Source organism: Centropristis striata, chromosome 7 (assembly GCF_030273125.1).
Source record: "Centropristis striata isolate RG_2023a ecotype Rhode Island chromosome 7, C.striata_1.0, whole genome shotgun sequence".
NCBI classification, from domain to species: domain Eukaryota; kingdom Metazoa; phylum Chordata; class Actinopteri; order Perciformes; family Serranidae; genus Centropristis; species Centropristis striata.
The window spans coordinates 28,051,455-28,076,598 of NC_081523.1; the positions used below are offsets into that span (position 1 = coordinate 28,051,455).

The 25,144-nt window shown below is 38.3% G+C and overlaps 1 protein-coding gene across 2 annotated transcripts; it reads right to left on the reverse strand.

Moving 5' to 3' along the window:
- Positions 1 to 494: 494 nt before the first annotated feature.
- atad1a (ATPase family AAA domain containing 1a) lies at positions 495 to 21,776 on the reverse strand. Of its 2 annotated transcripts, XM_059337377.1 has the most exons (12): positions 21,723 to 21,776; positions 20,335 to 20,535; positions 20,054 to 20,152; positions 19,830 to 19,950; positions 17,925 to 18,125; positions 16,538 to 16,644; positions 16,033 to 16,122; positions 15,456 to 15,506; positions 15,063 to 15,235; positions 13,158 to 13,272; positions 2,512 to 2,630; positions 495 to 639 (listed from the first exon to the last, which is right to left on the reverse strand). In XM_059337377.1, exons 2-11 carry the CDS (start codon positions 20,506 to 20,508, stop codon positions 2,595 to 2,597), a joined length of 1,167 nt encoding a protein of 388 aa, XP_059193360.1. In that variant the 5' UTR covers positions 20,509 to 20,535; positions 21,723 to 21,776; the 3' UTR covers positions 495 to 639; positions 2,512 to 2,594. The 2 variants fall into 2 exon arrangements, with proteins under 2 accessions (XP_059193360.1, XP_059193361.1); XM_059337378.1 differs by lacking the exons at positions 495 to 639; positions 2,512 to 2,630 and having other exon boundaries at positions 10,684 to 13,272.
- Positions 21,777 to 25,144: the final 3,368 nt, after the last annotated feature.

Here is a 25,144-nt window from a genome sequence, read left to right on the forward strand (position 1 = left end):
CAGTGTTTGTATAGTTACTCTCACAGTCAGATATTGAAGACAAAAGTTCTGCACTGCACTGCATTGTAAATATATTTGAAAGCCTTAAATTCCCAGTGACTTGTTTCTTCTGCTTTCCTAAGTCTTTGGCTTTATGCGTGAGGTACTTCAATGCTCTGCAAAGTGTGAACTTCTATGACTAATAAACACGTAATGCAAGAATAGACATTTAGCCAAATATACATGTGTGTTAATTAATTAATGATTGGACATGCATGAATAATCCTTTACTTCCAGAGCAGCTCACACAGTTGCATCACTGGCTGAGACTAATAAAAGGCGTCTTGCTGCGATACCCATGTCTCACTTCATTCAGCTGCCTCCTATGTGGAGCCTGCAGCGGGAAGTGAGTCATTCCCTCCTGCTCCTGTGTCGGTGTTGAAGAGATGAGCCGCATGACCCCAGTGCATGATTAATTAGTGATCATTATCCCATCTCCGCTCTCCTCAGTGGGTGCTGTGCTTTTGTCCTCGGCTTTATTAGCATAGCTAGCTGTCTTTTGACGTGACTCTGGGACATGGGAATGTGTGTGTTGCAGAGGTCTGGCAGAGGCTGTCCAGCATTCCGAACAGATGCGTCATTCTAACTTTTCTGTTCTCTCTGAAAATGAAGATGAAGGGAAGCAAGAAAGGAAGGAAGGAAATGTTCAATGGGTGATAGAAAGGGTGTCATTAGACCTCTTTCAGCGGGGTGTGAACTCCTGTGTTATTGTGCCCCAATTAGAAAGTAGCTCATTCATGGAAAAACAACTAAACAAAGTTTTGAAGTAATATTCATTAATTGGAAAGCATGCAATATGCAGATTTTCATGGACTGGTAGTGTATCTGTGACTTATTTGGACATTTAGAATAAATATTCCTTTCATTAAATACCTACATAATGCAGAATGTTTGCAGCAGCAGATTTCTGATGAGTCAGAGAAGCAACTAGAAATGTGTAATCTAATATAAAGAGAAGGAAACTATTGTTTATGTGCTGATATAACTATAACCAAGGCTGATTTAATTTTAGCTATGTTAAATTATGATGCAATTTTGTTATATAAAGTTTTTAGGACTAATATTGGATGGCAATGCTTCAGATAACTCCTGTCCTCTTATTTTGAAATTTGGAGAATATTAAGTAAATGGAAAGTTGAAACCACAGTTAGCATTTAAACAACTGACTGACAATAAACTGGCTTTAAAAGACAGCACTTCATTGTAAACAGAGCAAGAGTTAATTAAAATCTATAACGAGCATAATCTGAAAACACATCTGAAAATTAAATGCAAACTGTGCCAAAGCCTGTAATGAAATGAGAGATTAAAGAGACTCTGAAAACATGGCATCAAATTAAACGTCTGACACTAATTATTGCATCTGATTTCATCTGAAGCGCATGATGCATCTCTGTAATCGCTTACATTTAAAAAGATATTTTGTGTGTTTACAAGTTTTAGGTGCTTTCATTTTAGTTTTGCAGGTGAACAATGGTCGTTGAGAAAAGCAGTGGGCAGTGCAAGGTTTTAGAAGGAATGATGAATGATTTAATAACCACATGTGAATTCCTGTAACAACCCATAATTAATGGCATCAATATTCAAAAGTCTAATGAACTCAACCAATGACATCCCTGCAGATTGCCATTTCTTTCTTTCTTTCTTTCTTTCTTTCTTTCTTTCTTTCTTTCTTTCTTTCACTTTTTTGTGGGAAAAACATGTTAAACAAAACATTAATCACAGAAAAGTAATTTTACATACTACACATGTCACAAATACACACACACACACACACACACACACACACACGTGTGTGTGTGTCTGGAGGGCTTTAATTCATTCATTTAAAATGATTGACTGCAGCTTTAAATGTGCTTGATTATTAAACCGAATAACCATTTTATTTGACGTCATCCATTTAGCCTTAAATTGTGTTCATGTCCGCTAATTTCTGTTTGGAAGTAGTGGCTATATTCAGTCACTAGGTGACATATAAGTCCCATCAATGCCAATTTCAAACAAACAGTTAATGAACAATTAACCTATTGCTATAAACAACACTTAAAAAACAGATTCAAGGACTGTATCTCTGCCATTTTACTTCACTGTTGTCATGGTTGTATCTCGGTAGCTAACGAGGAAAATGCTGTCCCTATTCTTAATGCTGCCTGTAAGCTCTGATTGGTTGGTATACATGTATCTGTACCACCCAGGCACATGAATCAGCAAAAGTAATCAAAATTGTTGACATATAATAATAACTGCCTGACAGTAACTGTATATCTGAGGTATTGACTGCAGGGTCAATACAACCTTTAGTGACACTTGCACCCACGCTACTTCTTTAACATTTAAGCTCTGGAAAAGATGAGCTGTGCCTCTGATTGTGCTCTCAGTCCAAGGAGGAATGCTCAATAACAGCATCAGAAAGGCCTAAGAGCTGACCCTTCTCTTAACACCTCCTCTGACAGCCACACACCTTCTGATTACCTTTCATCCGGTGTGCTGCGGCCATCAGACATTCCAATTACATCTGCTAATGGCTCGGCCTCTTCTCCAACCTGGCCTTCCATCTAGTTAGGTGTGAGGCGGCAGAGGTGAGAGAACAGCTAGGTAAAAAAAAAACTGGAGTCAGTAAATTGGTACTTGTTGCTTTATGACTTCCGAATGCCAAAAAAGAAGATGGAAAAAGGGGAAACAACTAATTTTCAACCAAATTTGTACCATTAGTGGCTCTACTCATAAACATGCACAGCTCAGTGCCTGGAAGCCAATGATTCATTAAAGGCTCAATCAAGTCTGAAATCACACTGGGCAGATATGTGCTGCTGCATTGCATTAAAACTAATAAACATGTATTTGTGGCCACACCCCAATCAGTGATGTCACTGCTAGTGTTTATTAGCTGTGAAATCCTGCAGTGGCATCCCTGATAAGGATGTGGCTAAAAATCCAAACTGCCTGAAAGTGTTTGCACATAGTCCAACCTTAAACTGTATAAAAGAAGTGGATATAGCCACTGGACTATTTTGGCAGTCATCAGAAGAACAAGTGACCATATTTGGACTAGTAGGTAGAGCTGTGTAGGAATGGGGGTAGATTTGACCAAGAAACGGAGGACACAATGCATTTCCACCTATACCGGCAACATGATTGCAGCTCCTGACCACATTAGCCTGCATAATTCAAGGTAAAACCAAAAACAAGTTCAGGTCTGTTTAAATATACACAGTGCCACGGATATGCATTACTATGCCTCTATCCTGATCAACAGCTTGCCATGGTAGTGACTTGTCAACCAGAAGGTCGACATGCCCTAAAGCATTACCTGCTTTATTGTCAGTTTTACTGTTTTTTATTTTATTGTTAGTTTTTAGTAATTGGGAGGAGCATTTACAAACTAAACATCATGCTGTGTTGAAGAAGACTTGTAACTTACTACTGAGACCATAAACACGTTGCAACTGGCGGTGTCGCCCCCTGCTGGCCATGTAGATGTAAGGTTCTTCCGCGTTTCAGGTCAATCATGTTATATCATCTGGCTCAAAAACACTTTTCTCCCATAGACTTAGAAAGAGACATCTGGAAATCAGCTGATGATTTTTTTAAGGTACATCCATTTCCCATTACAAAACCTTAAATAGCCATTACTTACATTGTAACGTCCTTAATGACGTAAAATTCACTAATTACGGAACTCGGGTTATTTTCCAGGGACTGAGCAAATGTTTTTTGCTTTATGTACCTCTGTGCAACTTTGATAGGAATGATGCCATGGCATGCACCTTACAGCTCAAAGAGTCACCAATCTACATGATAAAAACAACATAATTTTAGTCCATATTTATATACAGAACTAAACAAGGGAACTAGTTGAGTTTTATCTCATTTTTTAATAATCCTTTTGTCTTTTTTTTTCATTAACAAGCATTTACCCTCCGGGAGGGAGGATACATTTAACACATTTTACCCTTGAATATTGTCCCATAGTGTTCTCATGAGCTAAACCAAAGGCTTAAACACACCACAACAAGAAACTCAAAGTTAATTACTTTTACTGAACAGTTCTGCAGTACTACAACACTCGTATTAGTAAGCAAATGCACAGTTGCACATCTCATTCTATCATCATGCCTCATTATGCCTAGGAGCTTATCACACTGTCTGCAGAGTATATATATTAGATCAGGTCCATTATGATAGTATCAATATAGCATCTATAGCTGTAATAATATAAAGCATAAAGCAAATCCTGTTTAACTTTCCATGCACCATAATATGGAAGCCCTGGGGGCAAGGGAAGGAAAAAAAATCTGATGACCCATTTTCTAAGTCTGATCGAAAAGGATTTTCTCTCCTTTATTAATGATTTAAGAACCGGTGAAATCGTTTTTTTTTTTTAAACAGGATTATTGTTCCAAGCTCCTTAATTTCTTTTTTTGATCATTACACAGGTCTCTCCATGAACTCTAAACACGTTACATATATTTTGCATTAGCGAGTTATATAACGTGTTTAGAGTAAGTGGAGACATCCAAACTCACCTGGGAAGAACATTAAAACTTTAAGTCCTATTAAAAAACGGAGTGGTGGTACTCTTCAGCCTTGTGTGGCCAAAATAAGTATTACAACAACAAACGACTTGAAAAATGATCTTGGCAAAAACATAAATGAGGAGCTTAGAAATATTATCCTGACAAAACCTCACATTCACCTGTTCTTAAGTCATGAACACAGGAGAGAGAACAGTTTAGATCAGATTTAGAAAATGGATCGCCAGAATTGTTCTTCTCACTTGCCTCTCTGGGCTTCCATACCGTGATGATAATGGCAACCAAGTTAATACTTCCAAAAAAATATGTTTCAACATTATGTTAGATACCCTAAGGAATTTCACTAAAAATACACTGTAGATCTCATGTGCCCAAAATAGAATTTATGGCCTCCTGCTTCCACATCTTTGCCTTTTAAGAATAAAATGTTTTATTTGCCTTGTAAAGATCACCACATGGAGTTTTAATACATGGCTGCATCCTGGACACACACAGGTTGTGTAATTATCAATGAGGCTTTTTCTATAAACTTCAATAAAACCCTGTAGGCCATAAAGTCTACAGTGGTTACAAATAGCTCAGTTGATTTGTAAAGACACTTTAATGTGATGTCAACACATGAATCACACCATATGCTGCCACTGCTTTACAGCTTCCTGGTTTAGGGTGATTGAGCCTCCTTTGCATTATGTCAGTAGCTTTTACCATGATACTTCAGCAGCACTTTGACAAATAATGACACACAACCATTATCAAAGTACTTCCTTCAGACACAGCTCCTGCAGCGATCGGTCTGGGAGTTTAATGTACAGTAGGGCAGGACCTCTTCATCATGCAGAGATGCATGACATGCAAGCAAAGAGACCCTGACCCACTGAGGCTGCTCTAAAGACCCTGCGGCTGCACGATCTCTCCATGGGGGTGGGAAACAGCGCCCAGATAATACACATGGGTGGTTTACCAGTGTAAGTGACTGCATTTTTCCAAACATTATTTTTAAAAAAAATCTCCAAATCAATCACTGCACATATTACTATTGTCATATAAAAAATCGTAATGTTTTTTTCTGTTATTTTTCCACATTCTCACTTTATCACCATGTCTTTATAACAACCCAGTGAAAACAGTTTTGGATAAATGCCAAAACACATAGTAGTTAAAGCCAAGTTACTGCTCAGCTCCTGAATAGCTACTGTATTTTGGAGATGGAAAATGTTCATGTGAATAATGATTATCTCTCCAGCTGCAACAATACACATAGAGCCTATGCTACAATATGAATAACAGAGCATGAATAATTATTTATAGTTTGTCCTTAAACCTGGCACCTCTCTTTAAAGGAATGGTTTGATTTGTTGGGAAATAAGCTCCTTTTGTTGTGAGCAAGATTAGAAGATTGATTCTACTTTCTACAATGTCTAAAAGATACATATGAACCTATGAAGAAGCCGATAAACCTCCTACCAGCACATCAACAATAAAAAAAACAAGGTTTGGTTTTGCAGTAGAGGTCACTGTGAGGTTCCACGACAAAGAGCTGAGACTCCTGGAAGTCTCTGTGCCCGGCCAAGAAGTGTTCATAACCATAAAGCCATCACCATAACCCCCTTGTTAAAATGTCTGTACTATTTATTTTATTGTTTTATTGAATATAGAATACAAAATAAAAAGGACTTTATGAGCCTGTTTCCATATGGATGCAAAGAAGTGGCTTGTCGATGGAGGCAGTAATTTAAGTTTGAAAAGGTATGATTGTGGGTGTGATGTCACAAGTTTAGTATAAATAGAAATAGTATATAGAAAGTGTCACTACAGTGCTGTTGCAGTCATTCCCCAGGTGCAATGATGGTGCCGAGATGTTGAGAGCGCAGATGTGGAGGTCATGAAAACACTGACCAATCAGAGCAGACTGAGCTTTTTCAGGAGGGGGGGGTAAAATAGACAGGCACTAAAACGGAGCGTTTCAGATAGACGGTGATAAAGGCATAATCAGAGAGAGAGTAGCAGGAAAGGAATGTCTTTTTTACATGCAGGCATGTAAACATGTTCTTGTAGGAACCGAAATACAAATCGGAAATGCAAATACAAACACAAGTACTTGAGGTTACTCTGAGCCAGTACCATTGTTGCACATGTCTATCTCTTCGATGTGACTATCTAAAGATGCAAAGAAAAACACAAAAGTTAAATCAACACTGTCCCCTGGACTCCTTTTCACTAGTGTAGAGCTGCTCGGCCCTTAATATGCTTATGTAGTACGACTTTGTGAGTTAGTCAGTTATAAAACTCTGAGCATCAGCAGGCAACAGGATATCCTGCTGCGAAATGTGGCAGGGATAACAGCTGCTGCTGATTTCTCTGGGCTCGCTCATCATGTCCGATGGCACTGAAGCTTTCAGAGGACTGTCACGGAGCAGAGTGGGGCCATTATACACTCTCCACCACTCATATCTGATGGAAAAAGGTTGAGACCATCCGACCGGCGCTGAGAACTGCTGTACTGACAGAGCATGGCCAGACAAAGTGAATCTATCTGCGTCTGAGCTCTCCTCTCCATGGGAAGTCTTTGACATCTCCAGCCAGCTGTGCTTCGGGCGAGAGCCTCTTCCATCATGTTTATCGACTGGGAGCTGTCCTCTAATTGAAAAGAGCTGGAATGGAGACTTTCACTTTCACTCCCTCTTCATGAATAACTCATCAATAGCTTTATGAATAACTAATCAATGACTCTGAGTCAAAGATCAGACATGCATCCTTGCAGAACTAAGTTGGAGGAAAACACTCCAGACTTTGTCTCATTAAAGAGTGAACTGTAAATATCACCTGACCATTTGTCCACACTACAGGCACACTACTTAACTCTTTCTTTAAAAATACACCAGTTTACCTGCTTTTGTGGAGAATTCTGAAACCAGTCAGCCTTTAGGAGTCGGATGGGATTAATGGGCTTGGAGTAACCTTGTGTTAAATACTGCTTTGTGATCATAAACGCTGGTGAGTGAGCCTGATGTTTGGGAAAAATAGGGATGCATCATGTTTAGGAAAGTACACATGCATACTTACTGTTTTTATGGTGTAAATGGCTACTTTACCCACCACCAACTCTTCACTATACACTGTCCACACAGGTTGAATAGACTAAAATTTATAATCACAGTTACAGAGAGTACTTCCCTAGCGTGAAGGCAGAGTGTGTCCCACACAGTTTGAGCATTTATTAATGAAACAAAAAGACAAAGTTTGCTTAATAGTCTGTTGGGTATTTACTCCTCCGACATTACTTTATGGCTGTCAAGTCCCATTTCAAAGGTTGCTTAGCTAAAATACAAAACAAACTGAAAGTCCTGTGTACCTCGCAAAAACTGTGGATATATTTTCAAAAATGTATTACATTTTCAAAAACATGATTTACCCTGTTGAAAACCCAAACCTGCCAACAGGGTTAATAAGCATGCTGCATATATATGTACCGGTATATATATTATCATAGCCAGAATTTGTAAAAAACATACATTATTATCTAATTTTCAACTTTCTGACAGTCTTAGGACAGATCATTTGAGTTGAACGCATCAGGAAAAAAAACACTCCAAACTCAGAATCACTTTATTATATGCCACATTTTAAATTGTGGGCCCAAAATGTTTTACACATTTATTTGTAAAATAAGTTATCAAAGAAGTTCAACTGGAATGATTTATGGCATTAACTGTTTTTTTTGTTTTTTTAAATCCCCCTACTTCTAGTAGCCATGATTGTACTGTTTCCATAAAGGAGCAGCAAGAAACAAGGCCACAGTGCGTAAAATGTGACAGGAGAAAATAAACCCCTTGAAACTGATTGGGGGTTGGAGGGTTAACATGAATATGAATATCTGATAAAATGAAATGTTCATATTCATGTTAATATCTATACAGCTTGGTCTGTGAAAGGTCTACATGGTGCTAGAGCAGGCTGGACAGTGGGTGGTAAAAGATTTCTCTTATCTCATCTCTTATTCTCCTATCTATACTCAGCAGGGATACCAACTCATTTATTGACTAACTAAATGCATTCAAACATTTAGAAATGATATTAACACATATCATTAATGATATTAACACTTATCACATTATCAATAATGATAATCAACACACCTTAGTCTACAGCAATGCAAGTGGCTCTGTGAAGTTAGCAATCATTTGAGCTATATGCTAACAGCACTATGCTAACGTGCTAACAAAGACAATGCTAACATGCTAATGTTTAGTGTGTTCACCATCTGCCAGTTGGCATGCTAACAGCTGCTAATTGACAGCTAACAAAACGTATTTTTCAGTGGAGGTTGATGGGACTGTCATTAGTTTGCAGGTAGTTGGTTATAAACAGAACGATGAAGAGTCTGAGGATCACCAGTTATATGAAATTATCTTGAATCGTGGCTCTTGAATATTTGCAGCAGATTTCATGCTGCTGTGCAGAGCCGTCAAAGCATGGACAGCAGCCAGGAGAAGCTTAAAGCAGAGAATGAGCCATTATCATTATCAAATAGCTGTTCTCATAATACAACCTAATAAATCCTCAGAGGTTTTTAAAAAGTCATTTGACATAATTTTGCATAGCCCTTATGAGTGGGTAATTCAGATTTCATGACCTTACAGCACTTGTCCAGACATCCATTAAAAACCAGACCGCAATTTTAAAACTGTTTGGCTGTCAGCAAGTCCTGAAAAGTCGGCATATTAGCGATGCGAGGCTTCTGTTAGATACCAGCAGTAGAGCTGGAGCAAACGGCAACAGAGTGGAGAGAGTAGGAGCTTGAATATGGCCAACAATGGCTTATTAATGCATGCCTAAAGGGTACAGGATCTGACTGCAACAGCCGCAGAATTTACAAACACTTTATGATGATTCAGACTTCCAATAAAGTACCACACTCCCACAGCTTTTAGGGTCCAAAAAATGTAGCAAACACAATCAACACTTACTCACTTGGTCAGAAAGTTATTTGTAAAACTAGCATTGTGGTGCATATGCCATTAAATACAAACAATTTGAGTAATTAGTAGGCTTAGATATTTATATATAGATATATTACATTTAGTACAGGACAAAGAAATCAATGCTGAAATAATCAGGAAACATTTACCTGGTTGAAAAAAAAGAGAAATATTTTCTTCATTGTAATTTAATAAATACACTTTACAGTACATGATAAACATATCATATTCAACACATACACATATTTGACAATGTAATTTACAGTAACTGCATATGGACACTCCGCATCCAATTAGTCTGTGCCTCATTACTGACAAACGACCTGATGTGTGATATTGCATTGAGAAAAAGCATTTGCACAAATGTTACCCGTCTCCTGGAACAGGAACTAAGACCTGTGAGCTGAGGCGACACAATCATTGTTCTACATGGCAACATTATGACCTTTAACTGTCACCTGAGGTACTCTAATGAAGAGCAACAGATGCCTAAATATCACAGAATGAACAAATAAGGGAGCAACAATCCCATATGCAGGCTTCTCTATTTCATTATCTCTCCTCAATGCTATAAACCTGCTCTTCATGTGAGCAATCCATTTCTCAGACACATGCCTCAGTGAAGCTGCAGTGCCACCACGTGGTCAGTGTTTAATGACTGCTATGCCCTGGCTTGCTCACACTGCGTGGGAGAAAGGTCTGTATGAGACCCACGAACAGATCCAAGAACACATGCTGTGACCGTGTGGTGAATAATGAGGCTTTTTAGACCGGGGGAAGTCAGAAAAGCATGTCATAACAATTTCAGACTGACAGCTGATAAAAAGTATTTGAATTTTAACGCCATGTTCTCCTTAAAGTCAGAATAAGAGTGAGGATAAAAGCAGCTCAGACAAAAACCCTGATGTGTAAACGACAAGTTTGATTGATGACATGAAAAGGTCATTATTAAAAACATGCAAAGTAACAATGGAGACTGACTGATAATAATAATAATGGCACAACAAATATGACTAAAAAAACTCTTTGTTGAAACTGCCAGGAAGATTTGAACATTAAGAAGTAACAGCTATTGTTGTTTTGGGTGGAAAAAAAACTTTTCAAGAAGAAAAAAAAAGTGTGCAAAAAACTTTGTGTTTCAAAGCAGCACTAAAAGCACCGAAGAGCATTTATTGGATTGTGTAACTTCAGGTGCCTTCCAAGTCTTCATCTTAAATCTAATACAGCATTTTACTTCTACATTTACAAACATGCACACAGTACAATTCCTATGAAAACAACCTGCTAATAGCTGAGGACCAAGCAGTGATACATCAGATGCAGTAGGTAGAATACTACCCCATTAGAGTAATGACTGATATTGGTATAATGGCTTATAGCTGTGTCATTTATTGCTGCCTCACGCTCAGGTCATTACAGCGGTGGATCATATTTCTGTCTTTAAGTGATGACTGTTTTGTTATCTACATTTGTCCACATATATTAACAAACAAATTCAAGCTAACACTGTTTATTATAATTTTATCTAATAATTCTGCCCTGATGAACCAAAAAGTGATGAATACTATTAATTTGAATCTGTAGCTTCACGTCTCAAAACGTAACAGGTGTTCCAAGTGTCTCTTCATTATTGTTTACATATTGTGACTTGATGGCATCTACAATTCATACAATTCATACAAGTCATTTCATGACTAAAAACATACATTTAACTGTTATGTGTTATTGTACCTGAAAAGAAAATTGTACTCCCTAGGAGCAGTAACTCATTACATGCTTAGTCTTGCATTACTGCAGTTTTCTTTTGCAACCTCATGCTGGTTAAATACACAAAACAAATATAATAAACAATGTTGTTGATCAACTTTGTGAATGATTATGGAAATCAAAACCTGATGACATCGGTGTCCAAACAGTACAGTAGATTTATCAGGAAAAAACAATCTATTGTTGAGCTCAGATTAGATCTGGTGGTGCGGCAAAAACACAGGTAATCACAATTATCTGAGACGGGTAGTGCGTTTGGGCCGTGAAAAGTTGAAACAGACTCAAGCTTTCTGCTACCAATCCTGTAGCCAGAGAATCAGTGAGAGAGTGCAGTAACTATCCCTCCCTGTATCTCCAGCACAGTCCCTTATCTTTTGTTATCAAGCTGCTGTGAAATGAATGAAGCTGACTTCAAGTGCGGTTGGAAATGTCGGAATCATAAAAACACTGATGGGAAACAATAACTGTAAAATATAAAGTCTACTTGTGCTACAACTGGGGGGACTAAAGTTAAAAATTGGCCACATTCTCTCACCGCCACACGACCCTGCAGTAAAACACCGCACTCTAATCTCATGTGAACACACTGAAGAAGTTGTTTTTGAATAATTAAATCTTATAATCTGGCATTGCTGAAAATGAAAAAGCAATTCCCTCATTCGATACCTTGTTATTTGGAAAAAGGGATGTTACTGAGATGCATTACGTTCTTACTTGCTATCACATGACAACGTCTGCAGAGAATATAGTTTAATGTGACTTGGGAGCACCAGGATCAGCCGATGACTAACCAATGTGTTTGGATAATATGTACTTTTTTGTTATTCAAACATGTTTTAGCCCAAAAGAGAAAGATAGGAGACAGCTGATCAATCAAGCACCGAACCTCAAAGGAATTATACTGGTCTGGTAGCCTGGGAAGCAGATGAATCTGCTAAGCTCATGTTTTGTTTGCTCTGGCTGATGCGTCTGGTCTTTCTCCCACAGTCAGATTTCCAGCTGTCCCGGCCCTGGATGGGCCAATTAGAACCTGTCTCATAGGGGGTAGGTTTGCTATGACGACTGGCGTTCACTGAACCACACCAAGCTCACAAATTCAGATCAAACTGTCCAACTAGGCAGCGTTGATGAAATTTGAATCAAAATGATTTCACTACATTGCCTATTTCTTGCCAGAAATGGTTTTAGGAACACATTTTAAAGTACCGTTTGGCTGTAGTTTGAGAAAATGTGTAACCAAGCTGCCACCATTTCTTGAAACAAAAATGGATTAAGCTCCGCCCCAACTTGCATGCATCACTCAGCGCTACCTCACACTGTTTGTTGCTCTGATTTGTTACATTCCCTCAACACCTGATTTCTTGGAAATGCAAAAAAATGAATGAAGAGGTTCAATAATACTAAGCATATGGGAAGTAGTCTGGCAATGCCAAGCCTCATGGTCTGGAGTCCAGCCTCATGAGTCATTTTGCTCAATTCACTCTGCTCACGATCATGTGTAATAACATTAAACCTTACAGTGGTGTAGGAGAGTAATTTTTAGTATTATTAGCAGCAATTTCAGACAGTTCCGTAATGTTTATGGAAAATGCTTCTCAAGCTAGGAGAATGTATTGTAACTGTACACGTGGCAGGTCTGTGCTGAAAGTGAGCATGCTCAGAACAAACCCTGGCTGGATAAATAAACTTTAAGAAAAGTATGGCTGCTGTCTGGCTTTTCCAACTGCACCTCTGACATGTTGGAGGGGCCTCTGCTCGGTAAGTTGGAACACTGCAGACAAAAGTGAGAAGAAAACGTTTCCTGTAGTGGTGCGTTTGGTGTTTAGTCCAGTGGTACCTCTGCCACAATGGGTGACATGGACGCTGTGACCAGCTTCGATTCCTTCATCTTGTCCAAGCCAAAGAGGAGGTCCAGCTGGGTGACCGGCCGCAACCGCTCCTCATCCACAGGCCTGGAGCACAGGACACAAAGGTCAGAGGCCAACAAAAACAACAGCTGTGCCCCAAATATACACTGCACACTAATAATATACAGTGTGTACTATAGTATATATAACTTTGGTAGTAAACAAGAATGCAACTGTTTTATACTAATGGCATATTGTACAACACAATTAGAATGCCAAATACTTTACAAAGACACAGCAAACTGCTTTCCATAATGCCTTCATATTTAGGCTGTATGGTTTCTATCTCAGGAAGTTGTTCTGTTCTTATTCTGCATACCCTCAGTGCTTTAAATTTCTGTGTGATCCCGACATGGTGACAAAGTCGGTTGGAATATATTTAATACACATTCCTATTTGTTATATATGTCGTCACATTTCTTTTATCTTTGTATTTATAATTCAAAGCTTATGGAAATATTGCTGGCTCCAATGAACTGAGGGCAATACAAATTAAATGACTCCATTTATATCAATATATACAGCTTAAACTCGTATTAACGACTTATTTGACTTAGGGCATTATCCTAAGCCACAAAGGTTCTGTTGATAAGGAACTGTTGGAGGCAGTCAATAGTAAGAATGTAAATGAGGAGAATTAGCCTTGTGGGAGTGAAGGGAGTATAAATTGCTTTTCCACTTTTAACTTTTATATAACCCAATAATAAAAAAGTTGGGATGCTGCGTAAAATGTAAAAAACAAACAAACAGAAAGCATCAAATTCAGTGTGCATATATTTACAAAAACAAATATTTATCTGCATCCCAACTTCTTTGGAACCGAGGTTAACAAATGATAAGTCACAGGGGGAGGATAATTTAGTATTTCTTACCACAGATCAATGCAAACGATTTTACGATGTTTAAATTACTAAAAACAACACTGACTTTTGCCACCAGGAGATGGTGCTGCTTCTCCATCAGGTGATACCAACCTTTCCAATAAAACAGCTGTTATACCCAGATAAAAACATGATCCAAATGCTGTAAAATATGTAGTCGCTGTTGGCTTAAATCCATGTTGCTCACTAAAATATGTTAAATCTTTGCTGAAACAACATGGAAATTATACATTTTTTATGTGTGGCTGCTGCAAGTAGGTAATTTTTTTTATTTTAATCTTTCTGCTGCTTAACTTCTAAATAGCTTTTTTATGAAAAAGATCAAGTCACTGCATTGATTACGGAGCACTACACTGAGGCTGCATGTCTAGTTTCTGCTTCCTTAGTTTTGTTTGAAACATTTGTTTGAACATGCTGGCGCCTTAGTGTTCAGAGTGTGGAGAAGTTAGAAACATTTCTTCTTTTAGCTTCAAGAGGGTTATAATAGTTGCTTAGCAACAGCCAAAGCATGGGTGACGCAGATCAGATATTTAGCCTTTTGTAAAATATAAGCTTCTTTTCAAATCAAGCCCCCCACCTCTACCCTCCAGTTTAATCACACACAGGACTGTGTTAATCTAAGTTGATCAACACTAGTTTTGCATGTGAGCCTCAACCTAAAGTGATTTTAATGTGTATTATGAGTAGAATTGATGTGTATTCACACTTTATTAAAATCCCTATGATTTTCAACACTGTACTGACAACTGATAAGAATGCTTCATTTGTGAAAATATTAGGTTAAATGTTAAGTTAGAGAGTATCAATATATACATCACTGAAAATAATACAGCTCCCAGCCTTTGGAAAAAATCGATCTAACCTCGACTGTTTGTGGTTCTGTATTTAAACAAAGAGATGCTCAGTGCACACAAGGGCTCTGAAATCTTGTGGGTTTTTGAATGTGAGTCATACTTTTCCTCCTCCTCACAGTCCTGTAGCTGCTGAGCAATCTGCCTCATCTGCTCCTTGCGGACGTAGTCCCGGACGCGGTACATGGCAGCGTCGCGGCAAAGCTCCCGGAGGTCACTGCCAGAGTACCCGTCTGTCTTGTCAGCTATCTCCCTCAGATTTATGGCATTGCTCAGCTGAGTAGAAGAACAGGACCGCAATGTGAGACAATTATACAGAATTCATCTGTGAGCTGTCACTGGTCTTTAACTGTGTTCATGGGTAGTCTGATTTACTCTAATGTGATTTGACAGTGAAAATACAGGTGTGAAATGGTCTCTGTGCATGACAAAAGAGAGCACTCAATATAATCAATTCTTCCACGGCTGACCGAGATTGAAAGAAATCCCATCTTACGTTTTCTCCTGCTAAGATCAACCGCAGGATGTCCTGTCTTTGTCTTATATTCTGCAAAGACAGAAGGACAGCAGCATATTCAACCTATGAATCAAAACAAGTTTATAGACTGTCTAATAGTACTATTTCAACTGCCTGAACACATTTTACATGAACAATATGTGTGAATACATTTACTGCAAAAAGCTATAATTGTTCTCCTTCTCCTGCATCAACAGCTGTCTTACATTTCCATCTGATATAATAAGGGGCTGTTTATTGGACTGCATTTAGCCCATGCTCTCTGTGGTTTGGCCAGCAGTTCAGTAAGCTTAACCTGTGCTGCTTAACTTTATGTGTAGTAACAAGCGCTCAGTAAAACGTACCATTTCATTCATTAAATAGAGATTAACTGATGATTTTACAAGAATCGTGTTACTGTAGGCTCTAGTTTCTTTTCTGGAAATGGAAACTTTTTTTTTTGCCCAAACTGCAAAATACATTCAAACAATGTTAATGTACATAAATAAAAGCTTTAAAACAAAGTCACAGTATTTTATGCAGAAAGTGACTTTTAGTGTTGGTGTGTGTGTCTTACTGGCAGGCCAACATGAAAAGTGGTGGGCATCCTGCGCAGAATGGCTGGATCCACATCATGTGGCCTGTTTGTAGCTCCCATCACCATCACCTGCAATCATAAAAGAAAACAAAATCAGTGTGAATTAGGGGTGGGGAAAAAAGTCAATTAACTTATGCATGGTCATTTATTTTATTCTTTATTTTTTACAATTTTGGAATCAATCTTTTAATACCTTAATTGATATTATTCAAACTCACTTGCTTAATATTTGTCAATATGGAGGAGAACGGAAGTTGCTGCTTTAATTTTGGTAGTCTACCACACGAGACAAATGAGACTTGGTTCATACTGCAAGTTTCAGAGTTTTTAAGTGGATGCTTTGATACCAGTATCAGGTGAGTAATTTATACACAAATGGTTTTATGGATGTTTGTGGAAGACACAAGAGAAATCCTACCAGTATATACCAGTGTGACCTATCTGCTAGGTTCATTACAGTACAGGGAAGCTGTGGCTCTGTTACCTGGGTTGTTGTAGAAGTGTCCAGGCCGTCCCACAGGCTCATGAACTGGGCCTTCATCATGGCTGTGGCCTCATGGTCCAGGCTAGAGCGGTTCCTCAGAAAGGACTCTAACACACAAGAGACACAAGGATTTACACAAACCTCATCTACATAACAGACTGAGATCAACAGGTTGAATTCAGTTTGGGCAATTTCATGGGGATGAAATAGGATTAGACCGCATTGCCCGATATAGCTCCTTTAATGAATGGATTTCAGCCTGTTGTGTCATCCTACATCAGAGATTTTTAAACTGTGAAGGAGGGGTTAAGGAGGGGCAGACATGTTGCAAAGATACTGCGTGAGGTGAAAGGGACAATAATGGAAGTTAGTGACTGTAGTTTGGTGTACTGATTTGACACGCACAACACGGTCAGCAGTGGCTGTGAGACACAGCTCTTGGAGCAAGTTATGGTACTTTAATTCAATTTGCGTAAAAAATATAATACAGTGATAGTTGTCCACAAATCCTTGGGTGCATTGCAAACAGGAACTGCTTACAGCCGATTTGGCATACTGTTAATTGTGTCAATATGCTGTTGGGATTTTCATATGCCTTGAACCTGAGCACCACCTGTGTCGGTCTTGTGGTTAAAAATTGTGTCTAGATGAATATCAGAATTATTAATAATTATCATGAAGGCACGAAGTCACAATAATTATTAATTATAATAAATTACATGACTTGATTTACTCTTCGTCACCTCGAGATGGGGCACCATTCTGTAAAGCAGAGAAAAGATAGCTAATTCACCTAAATCAGTCTCATAAAGTTACTAAACTATCGATTGGGACCCTGATTAATAATTAACTTTGTAATTATAACCAAATGAGCATTTTAATATCTAGTAATGGTTGAAGGAATTTGGAATTCTTGTCAGAGAAGAGGTTGGCATCACTTATACATGTACAACATTAAATAGACAGCAAAAAAAGTATTATTCTTAAAAATGCTGTTGCTGACCCGAGAATGCTGTTGCCTTTACATTCAATCTTTCCAGTATGCACAAATGAGCAGCATCTATCTGTGGCATACCTGTTGGTACCAACAATGCCAAAATGTAAATAAATACTAGCTAAATTAAAAAAGGGTTACATTTTAGTCCATGGCATAATTTTCTGAATCCATTGCAACATTATATTTCCTGTATTCATCCCCAAAACCATCATGAGAACTGTAGTTTCAATACTTAGACAGCCTTCGGAGGCAACATTTTAGCAAAACTTTTCCAGCCTTGGAAGAACAAAGCTCTGAGAAAAACCACATTTATTGTTGATATGAAAACAGAGAAAACGTAACAATATCAATATACAATTTTCAAAGTAATCACAAAGCAATCAAGCTCACCAATCTCATCAATGAAGATGATGCAGGGCTGTATTTTTGCAGCCAATGAGAAGACAGCAGCAGTCAGCTTCTGTGATTCGCCGTACCACATGTCTGTCAGCGTGGAGGCCTGAAGGTTGATAAACTTGCAGCCTGAGGCTTTGGCAGTTGCCTTGGCAATCATGGTTTTCCCACATCCCGGAGGACCAAACAATAAAACACCTGCAAGAAAAAAATATAAACAAAAGTTAGGAATTACTGCTATGATTACTAAAGTACTAAAATTCTTACTAAAATAAGTTAAAATTCTTACTAAAATAATTTTAAGGAAAACAATGAAATGCACATTTTTATGGATGACTTTAGAGTTTATAGAGCTAAATATTAAGGGAACTGTGACTCACATCAACTATTACTGGTTACCTTGGGGAGATATTTTCCCTAATTTGGTCTTTTCTAATGCACGTACAGACGAAAACTTTGGCCCAACTTGCTGCATACTTTTAAAAAGTTACACGATATAAATAAAGGCTGGAGAAAAGGCATGGCACTGGATTCCCATAACGGCTAATTTAGAAGGTTGAGTCATCTTGAGTTCTGCAGAAAGCTTTGTGCCAAACAGTAAAACTCTCTACAGAAACTAAAGTGTTCCTCTAAGTGATCGTCTGCTGTCAGGCTGCCAAGTGTACAAATCTTGTCAGTTGCTTTTTGGCACATAGCTCTCTAGATGAAGGCGTAATGCACCGGATGGCTTTCGAACAATAATGAGAAAGAGAATGACTAATACACAAACCGGTTTTATAACAACTTCTGACGTTTGTAGTTTGTTAAAGTCATACACCTTTAAATCTAGTTTTATGTTTGCTTGCCTTAGCATTTTGCTTATTAGCAGTCATGATAGAAAATGTAGTCAGAAATTGTGAGAGTGATTGGTTCTTATTGTTTTGGTTCTATATTTAGAAATGATTATGGAGCAGGGGTTAAGAGGCTGACTTTGTGCAGCACTTTGATGGTCTTCAATTCCAAACTGAATTGTATTGCTCCTCTTTCACTGTCCCAGAACTCAACATACTGACAAGGCAACCAGACATTTTATGGCTTAATTGAGTTCTTCAAGTCAGTGCTCTGTAGGGCTGGGTATCACACAAAAAAATCAATACCCATATCGGAACTGATACTTAAACGATTGGCTCCTGAGCGATACTTTTTTTATTTTTACACCAAGCGTCTCGCAATACAACACATACACACATGTGAGGCCGGTCTGTGAGTGTAATGTAATGTTTTCACTGCACATTACTATATAAAAACCAAAGTCAGCCAATCACCATTTACTCTTTAGGTATTGAAATGTGGTAATGACAGACAAGGACATTTTTTATACTTGCTCCTATGGAGGCGGTTTGGTCGGTGGCTAAAACATATTTCTCTAAAAAGCAGACTGAGACAAAAATAAAAGCTGACTTTGATACAAGCCTGGTATGTGATTAGTTAAGAAACACCATGTTTGCTGACAGTATCAGCTATTTTATGGAGTTGAAGATTTTCCCTTCTTTACTACTTCTGTCCGATCGTGACGTGTATTATTCTGTAACAGATCACATCTTATTATTTGTGTAAAATATCATGTTGGCAGTGTACACATTAGTGAAATAATAATCAACAAAAATAAACTCCCTCTTCCTAAACTTGAGGAACTGTGTAAAAACCCAACAATTCCTGCACAGTTCAACAACAGCCCTTTCTAGAAGCACTGAAGATTTAATTATCCCATACATTAATGCGTAACTTCCAGTCCATTAGTGAATCACTTATAATTACTATAACAAGTTCATCTCATTTTGTAACATAATGTTAGCATGTACTTCAAAGATTATGTGTAAAGCTTGACCATCATAGTTCTGATTAGATGACATGCTGTGGTACCTTTAGGAGGCTGAAAGAGTTTGGATCCAGCTAAAAGGTGTCTTTTCTGAAACGGCAGGATGACTGTGTCTTGAAGTTCATGGATGACCTCATCCAGACCTGCTATATCTCTCCAGGACACCTGCAGAAAGGGAGAATATGGTGAAATGGCATTATAAAAATGGTAAAAATGTCCTGACACTTTATAATGTCAATGCTGTGGATGAGAATTACAACTACTTTACCTTCATAGTTTGCGGATCAACTAGATGAGAGGCAATGTTCATCTCATACTCGGTTAGCTTGACGCCCTCAACGCCAATCCTCTTCATCAGCTGTTCTGCCTGTAGAGAGGAGACACACAGCTCAGCTGAGGACACAAAGGAACACAGATAGTGTGCAAAATGCTGCTCCAGTTATCTTTTTGTTTCTTAACTATATCTGCTACAGATCACCTAGACATATAGCTACATCCAAATTGATCTTACTGAATATACCTAATGTTATGTGGCAATGTTCTACATACCCTTTTCTTGGCTTGGCTTTTCTGTTTGGCGGTAGGGTCCATAGCGTCTACAACCCACTTGATGCTGTAGTAGGTCGCTGCACCAAAGATGGTCAATCTCAACAACATGCCCACCACCTCATTCCTGGACAATGGCCGCAACAGGGCCTCTCTGGGAAGATCTTTCAATAGCATCTCTGCCGGCTGATGTCAGTCCATTAGCTGGATAAAGATGTGGGAAACATAGGAATACAACACAGAAACTGTAAACAAATGATGTAGCCTAGTTACAGTTATAAGAAATACAGGTCAATTACAAGCATAACTATACTTCATTCTATTGTGTGAACTGTAGGGCTAAATTGGCTGATATAACAAAGCAATAAAATGATGTTTTGCAGTACATAACTCTATTTAAATTGAAATATTGCAAATGTAGATAGCATTTTACCCACACTCATTTCTCCTGGCTGACCATTATAATAGATGGTGGCAATGAGTAGCTTGAACCAAATCATAAACTTTATATATCGTCACACTGTTAAAATAATCGCCTGAGTCATTTTTTGTCAACAAAATTTTTTTTTTTTCTTTCCTAAATCATCTCCTCATGACGCCGGCCACCTATGGTAAAATCGCCTACATCCTCAGTTGATCAGATCATGTAATTTTACCCCTTTAAGATCATCACTTCTTTTACAATTTGCCACATTCATAGGCATCAGATAAGAACCCAGCAAAGAAGAGCTAGAGGGAGATTGTTTAGTTATCAGTTTAGTTTATCAGTGTTTTATTGTTGACACTAATATTGGTAACACTTTACTCTAAGGTGTCTATCTAAGAGTGACATGAGTGTGTCATAAACATGACATGGGATGTGTCATGAACATTAATGACACTTAACAGGGTGACGATATCTTTAATATATTATATCGCTTGTTGGAAAAGACGTGTGCGGAATTGAAGTGTGACTCGGGGTCATTAGCCATAGATCGTTAAAATGTTTTTGAGATATGAATCTTAACATTGTATGCAGTGCAGCATTTCTTGTTTATATTTAAATTAAGACTCGGACAGTTCTCTTACCCAAAAGCTAACGTTATCTCATCTTACTAAGTTACAATATTTGCTACAAACGTTAATGCTATTTGAGCACGGTCGATATTTTACGGTAAAATACTCCAACGTTACATTCATTATTTACTACCAAGGAACAAATCCTGTTAAACCGCCATCTACAGACAAGCTAAAGCTAACTTGCTAGCTAAGCAGCAAACTGTCACTTTAGCATTGTGAAAATCTGATATATATTTTTTCAGGGCTGTATGAAATATTACCCACTCTCTGTAAGATTGTCACGAATACAATAACGTCTCATGTGAGATAAAATACACAATAGTCGTACTTACTAAAGACAGGAACCATCAGTTAAATAATGTCACAACACTAGCATTAAAGGTGCACCACCTTTTGTTTCCGGGTGGGAACAAACATTTTAGTTCCAGGTTTCGTTTTAATCCTCCTACTCACTGAGCATGTTTCATCTCTTCGCCACTGGATGGCAGAGCTTGCACACGGATAAAATACATATCAGCACCATGGACAGCATCGACATTACTACAGCAGGTAGGAGTAGGTGAAAAAAAGGATAGCACAGAGGTCCGCCTGTCCATTTATTTATTTACTGGTGATTGATTCAATGTCCTTGTGATATTACAGTAAAACTTTTGTAAGACATTTTAAATTTCGAAAATCAAATAGAACTTCGTGGGAATATTTTAAATTACGAAATAATTTATATTGTTCATTGCATGCTCATTTTAAAATATTGTGTGTGAATCCAGAAAATGTTAAAAGCTATTTTAAATGGGGTTTTTTTGGCTGTCATTGCACACAATGTAAGCCACTATAATAAATATTTTGGATATCGATGTCAAATACACTGTGATTGGACATCAAACACTCAAGCATGTCCTGGGGTTTGCTGCATGCAAGTTTTACCCCAGTCTGGTAAATAGCTCAAATCTGAAGCTTTAATCTCTGTTTGTTTTCCACTTATTTCCAGTGCTATGTGATGCTGGATAATTCAGTCTTTTAAGAGCAGCCTCAAAGATAAGACTGTAATAAATGGGCTTCTCCTACAAGCAATTTATCACATATGGGCCAAAGGGATTGTTAATTGTCACAGATTGTGTGCTAAATTTGAAAATGCTGTTGCAGCTTGTTTCTAGACTGTTCTCTGCTTCAGAATTCTATCTGTGAAAACAGAATAACACTGCTGAGAAGTATGAAAACATCCACTATATAACCACATTTTGCAACCATTTACATCAAAGGGTTTAATGAATACTATTCCTTTCCTTTTGTTATTTTGGCGCAAGACTCAAAGCTCTTGCATCAACCTGAATGCTACACCTTAAGCAATAAACAATAAACAATAACAGTTTTCACAGTAACAATAACTTCACAGTCCAAAGGAGATGTGGTACAATCTGGCCCAGTTTACCACACTTCTCCGTGAGCATAATTTACTGGATTTTGAACAAGAAGGATTGTCTTAACATTTTCCCCCTCTTTGCTGTGCACTTGTGTTGGCTAACACCCCCCCCCCCCACCCCCCCCACCCCCCCCCCACCCCCACCTCTCCGCCTTTGTAGTGCAATTAGTTGTTCAAATTGTATGCAGTATTTCCAGTTTTAAGCGTCCAGCAAAGTTAAGTCCACCGTTGTTGTGAAAAATGGCACACAAGCTGCTATAGCGCACACCTTTGGCTGTGAAAATGCTTCATAAAAAGCTTTAATCCCCCTGTACTGCAGTAGCGAGTCCCTGGAGATAGCAGCCTGACAGGGCCATTTTGATGGGTCTGGGCATGAAAGCGCAGGCTTGTGTATCTGCAAAGTGCAGCAGGGGCTCCCACAACGACTTGCACCTCGCCCAAACAACCACTCTCAAGCGGGTGGGACCAAAAAAACACATTCAGCTCCGATGGCTGTCAACCTCTACCATGCCATAGCTGAAATAAAGCTCTCTGCTCACAGCTTTCACACGCCAAAGCTGCATTCTTTGGAGAAAACAGGCTGGCAGGCTTGTTTTGCAGCAAGAGATACAAATCCCTGTTGGTGGAAAATGCCTGTGCCATTATTTCTTATTGTGTGAAGTAGGCAGGTTATAATATGCCATTCTTTCATGAGTGTGGATACTGGACAGTGAATATACTTTATCTGCCGTTTAACTGAAGGAGTTAAAACATTCAGTAAATGTTGGCCACACACAGCAGTTTAATTACCCTTTCAATCTCCCAGGAAGAGATATTATCTCTTGCAGGATAAAGAATCATTTGGAAGTGGATTATTTATTTGCCTGTTACCCAGAGGAATAGAAAGGATTTATTTTTGAAAAAACTAAGTGCTGGAAACGGCCCATTCACCTGAGTATATCCGCTTTAGAACATAAGTGGACTCTCTTTTTGGTCAATTCGGTAGTGGCTGAGTTTGGAGATTTATTAGAAGCATAAACAATATGGCCCCACCAATTTTATGAGAAAAACTGCAAGGGTTTTGCTCCAAACTGTAGGTTACAGTAGGTTTAACAGAGGTTAAAGGGACCCCTTTGAAAAGGACCATATTGTTTTTTTTCTTATTCGAAATTTAGCCTGCATCATGTCATGTTTGGTACCAATGGATTTTGTAGGTCTTCTAGATCAATATGATACAAATATGTTCACTGTAGCCTGCTACAGTCTCCTAAAGAAAAAGTCAGCTTTCTTTGGAAAACCATTGGAAGGCTAAGGGGTATAGTAAGTGTAAAGCCCACGAGTATTTATTATTGCATTATCCACATTTATTACTGCAACATTACCAAATAAAAAAAGATTAACACCAGCCAAAGGAATCTTTTGCAAACAGGGAAGGCTGGCTTGTAACTGATCTATAAAGCATTTTTATACCACAAATAAAGGCATAACTTACAACTTTTAAACCATGTAGGTTAGAAAGCGTCAGAAAGTGATACTAAAAATATCACTCATGCAATAAAAACATAAAGTCACAACAGTAGCAGGCATAAAAAAGCAGTGTAGCACATTTAACCTCTGCCCCTCTTCTATCTCTAGTGGGCCACTCTAGTTCCTGGTTGCCTTTTCTGGAACCTATCAGCTGCCAACTTTTCAGGGGCGTAATATATAAATGATTTATGTATATTATATGACAAATAAGCCTATCATTGTCATTTGGCATGGATGAAAAGACAGAGGAATGAGGAGACGATAGATGCATGAAAGAAGCGATGTCTGGGTTAGACTCCATAGCACTCAACAAAGGGATTTCACATGGTGCTGAAGCTTCCTCAGGCATCCCGCACTCTTTGTTCATTCTGCCAAGGTAACTCACGCAAGTCGACAACCCATCGACATCGCCAGAGAAAGATGATTACAGCTGTAGTTCCAGAGTGACAGTTTTCTCCGGTTTCCTCTGCTTAAAACAGAGTAATAATTTGTTTTCTCCTTCTCCTCCATCACCTGAGACAGGTGAGAAAGCTGTGCATTCCCAGTGGCACATCTATTCATGCATATAGATCAGGCAGATCTCACACTTCTCTCTCTGAAGAGGAAATCAGTTTATTTTGTGAATCAGTGAGGTGGAAATCTGTGGTAAATAAAAAAGCTTTGAAATATTTTATTCCATCACAACAGAAGGTGTGTTTTTATACTCTTTTAAAAAGCTACACTTTCTTATGTGTTGCTTTCAAGTAGGGTTTGACAGCAGGCAGATAATGATCTCTACATAGTCAGTATTTTAAACATCTGTGGTCGACCAATTATCCACTGAAACTG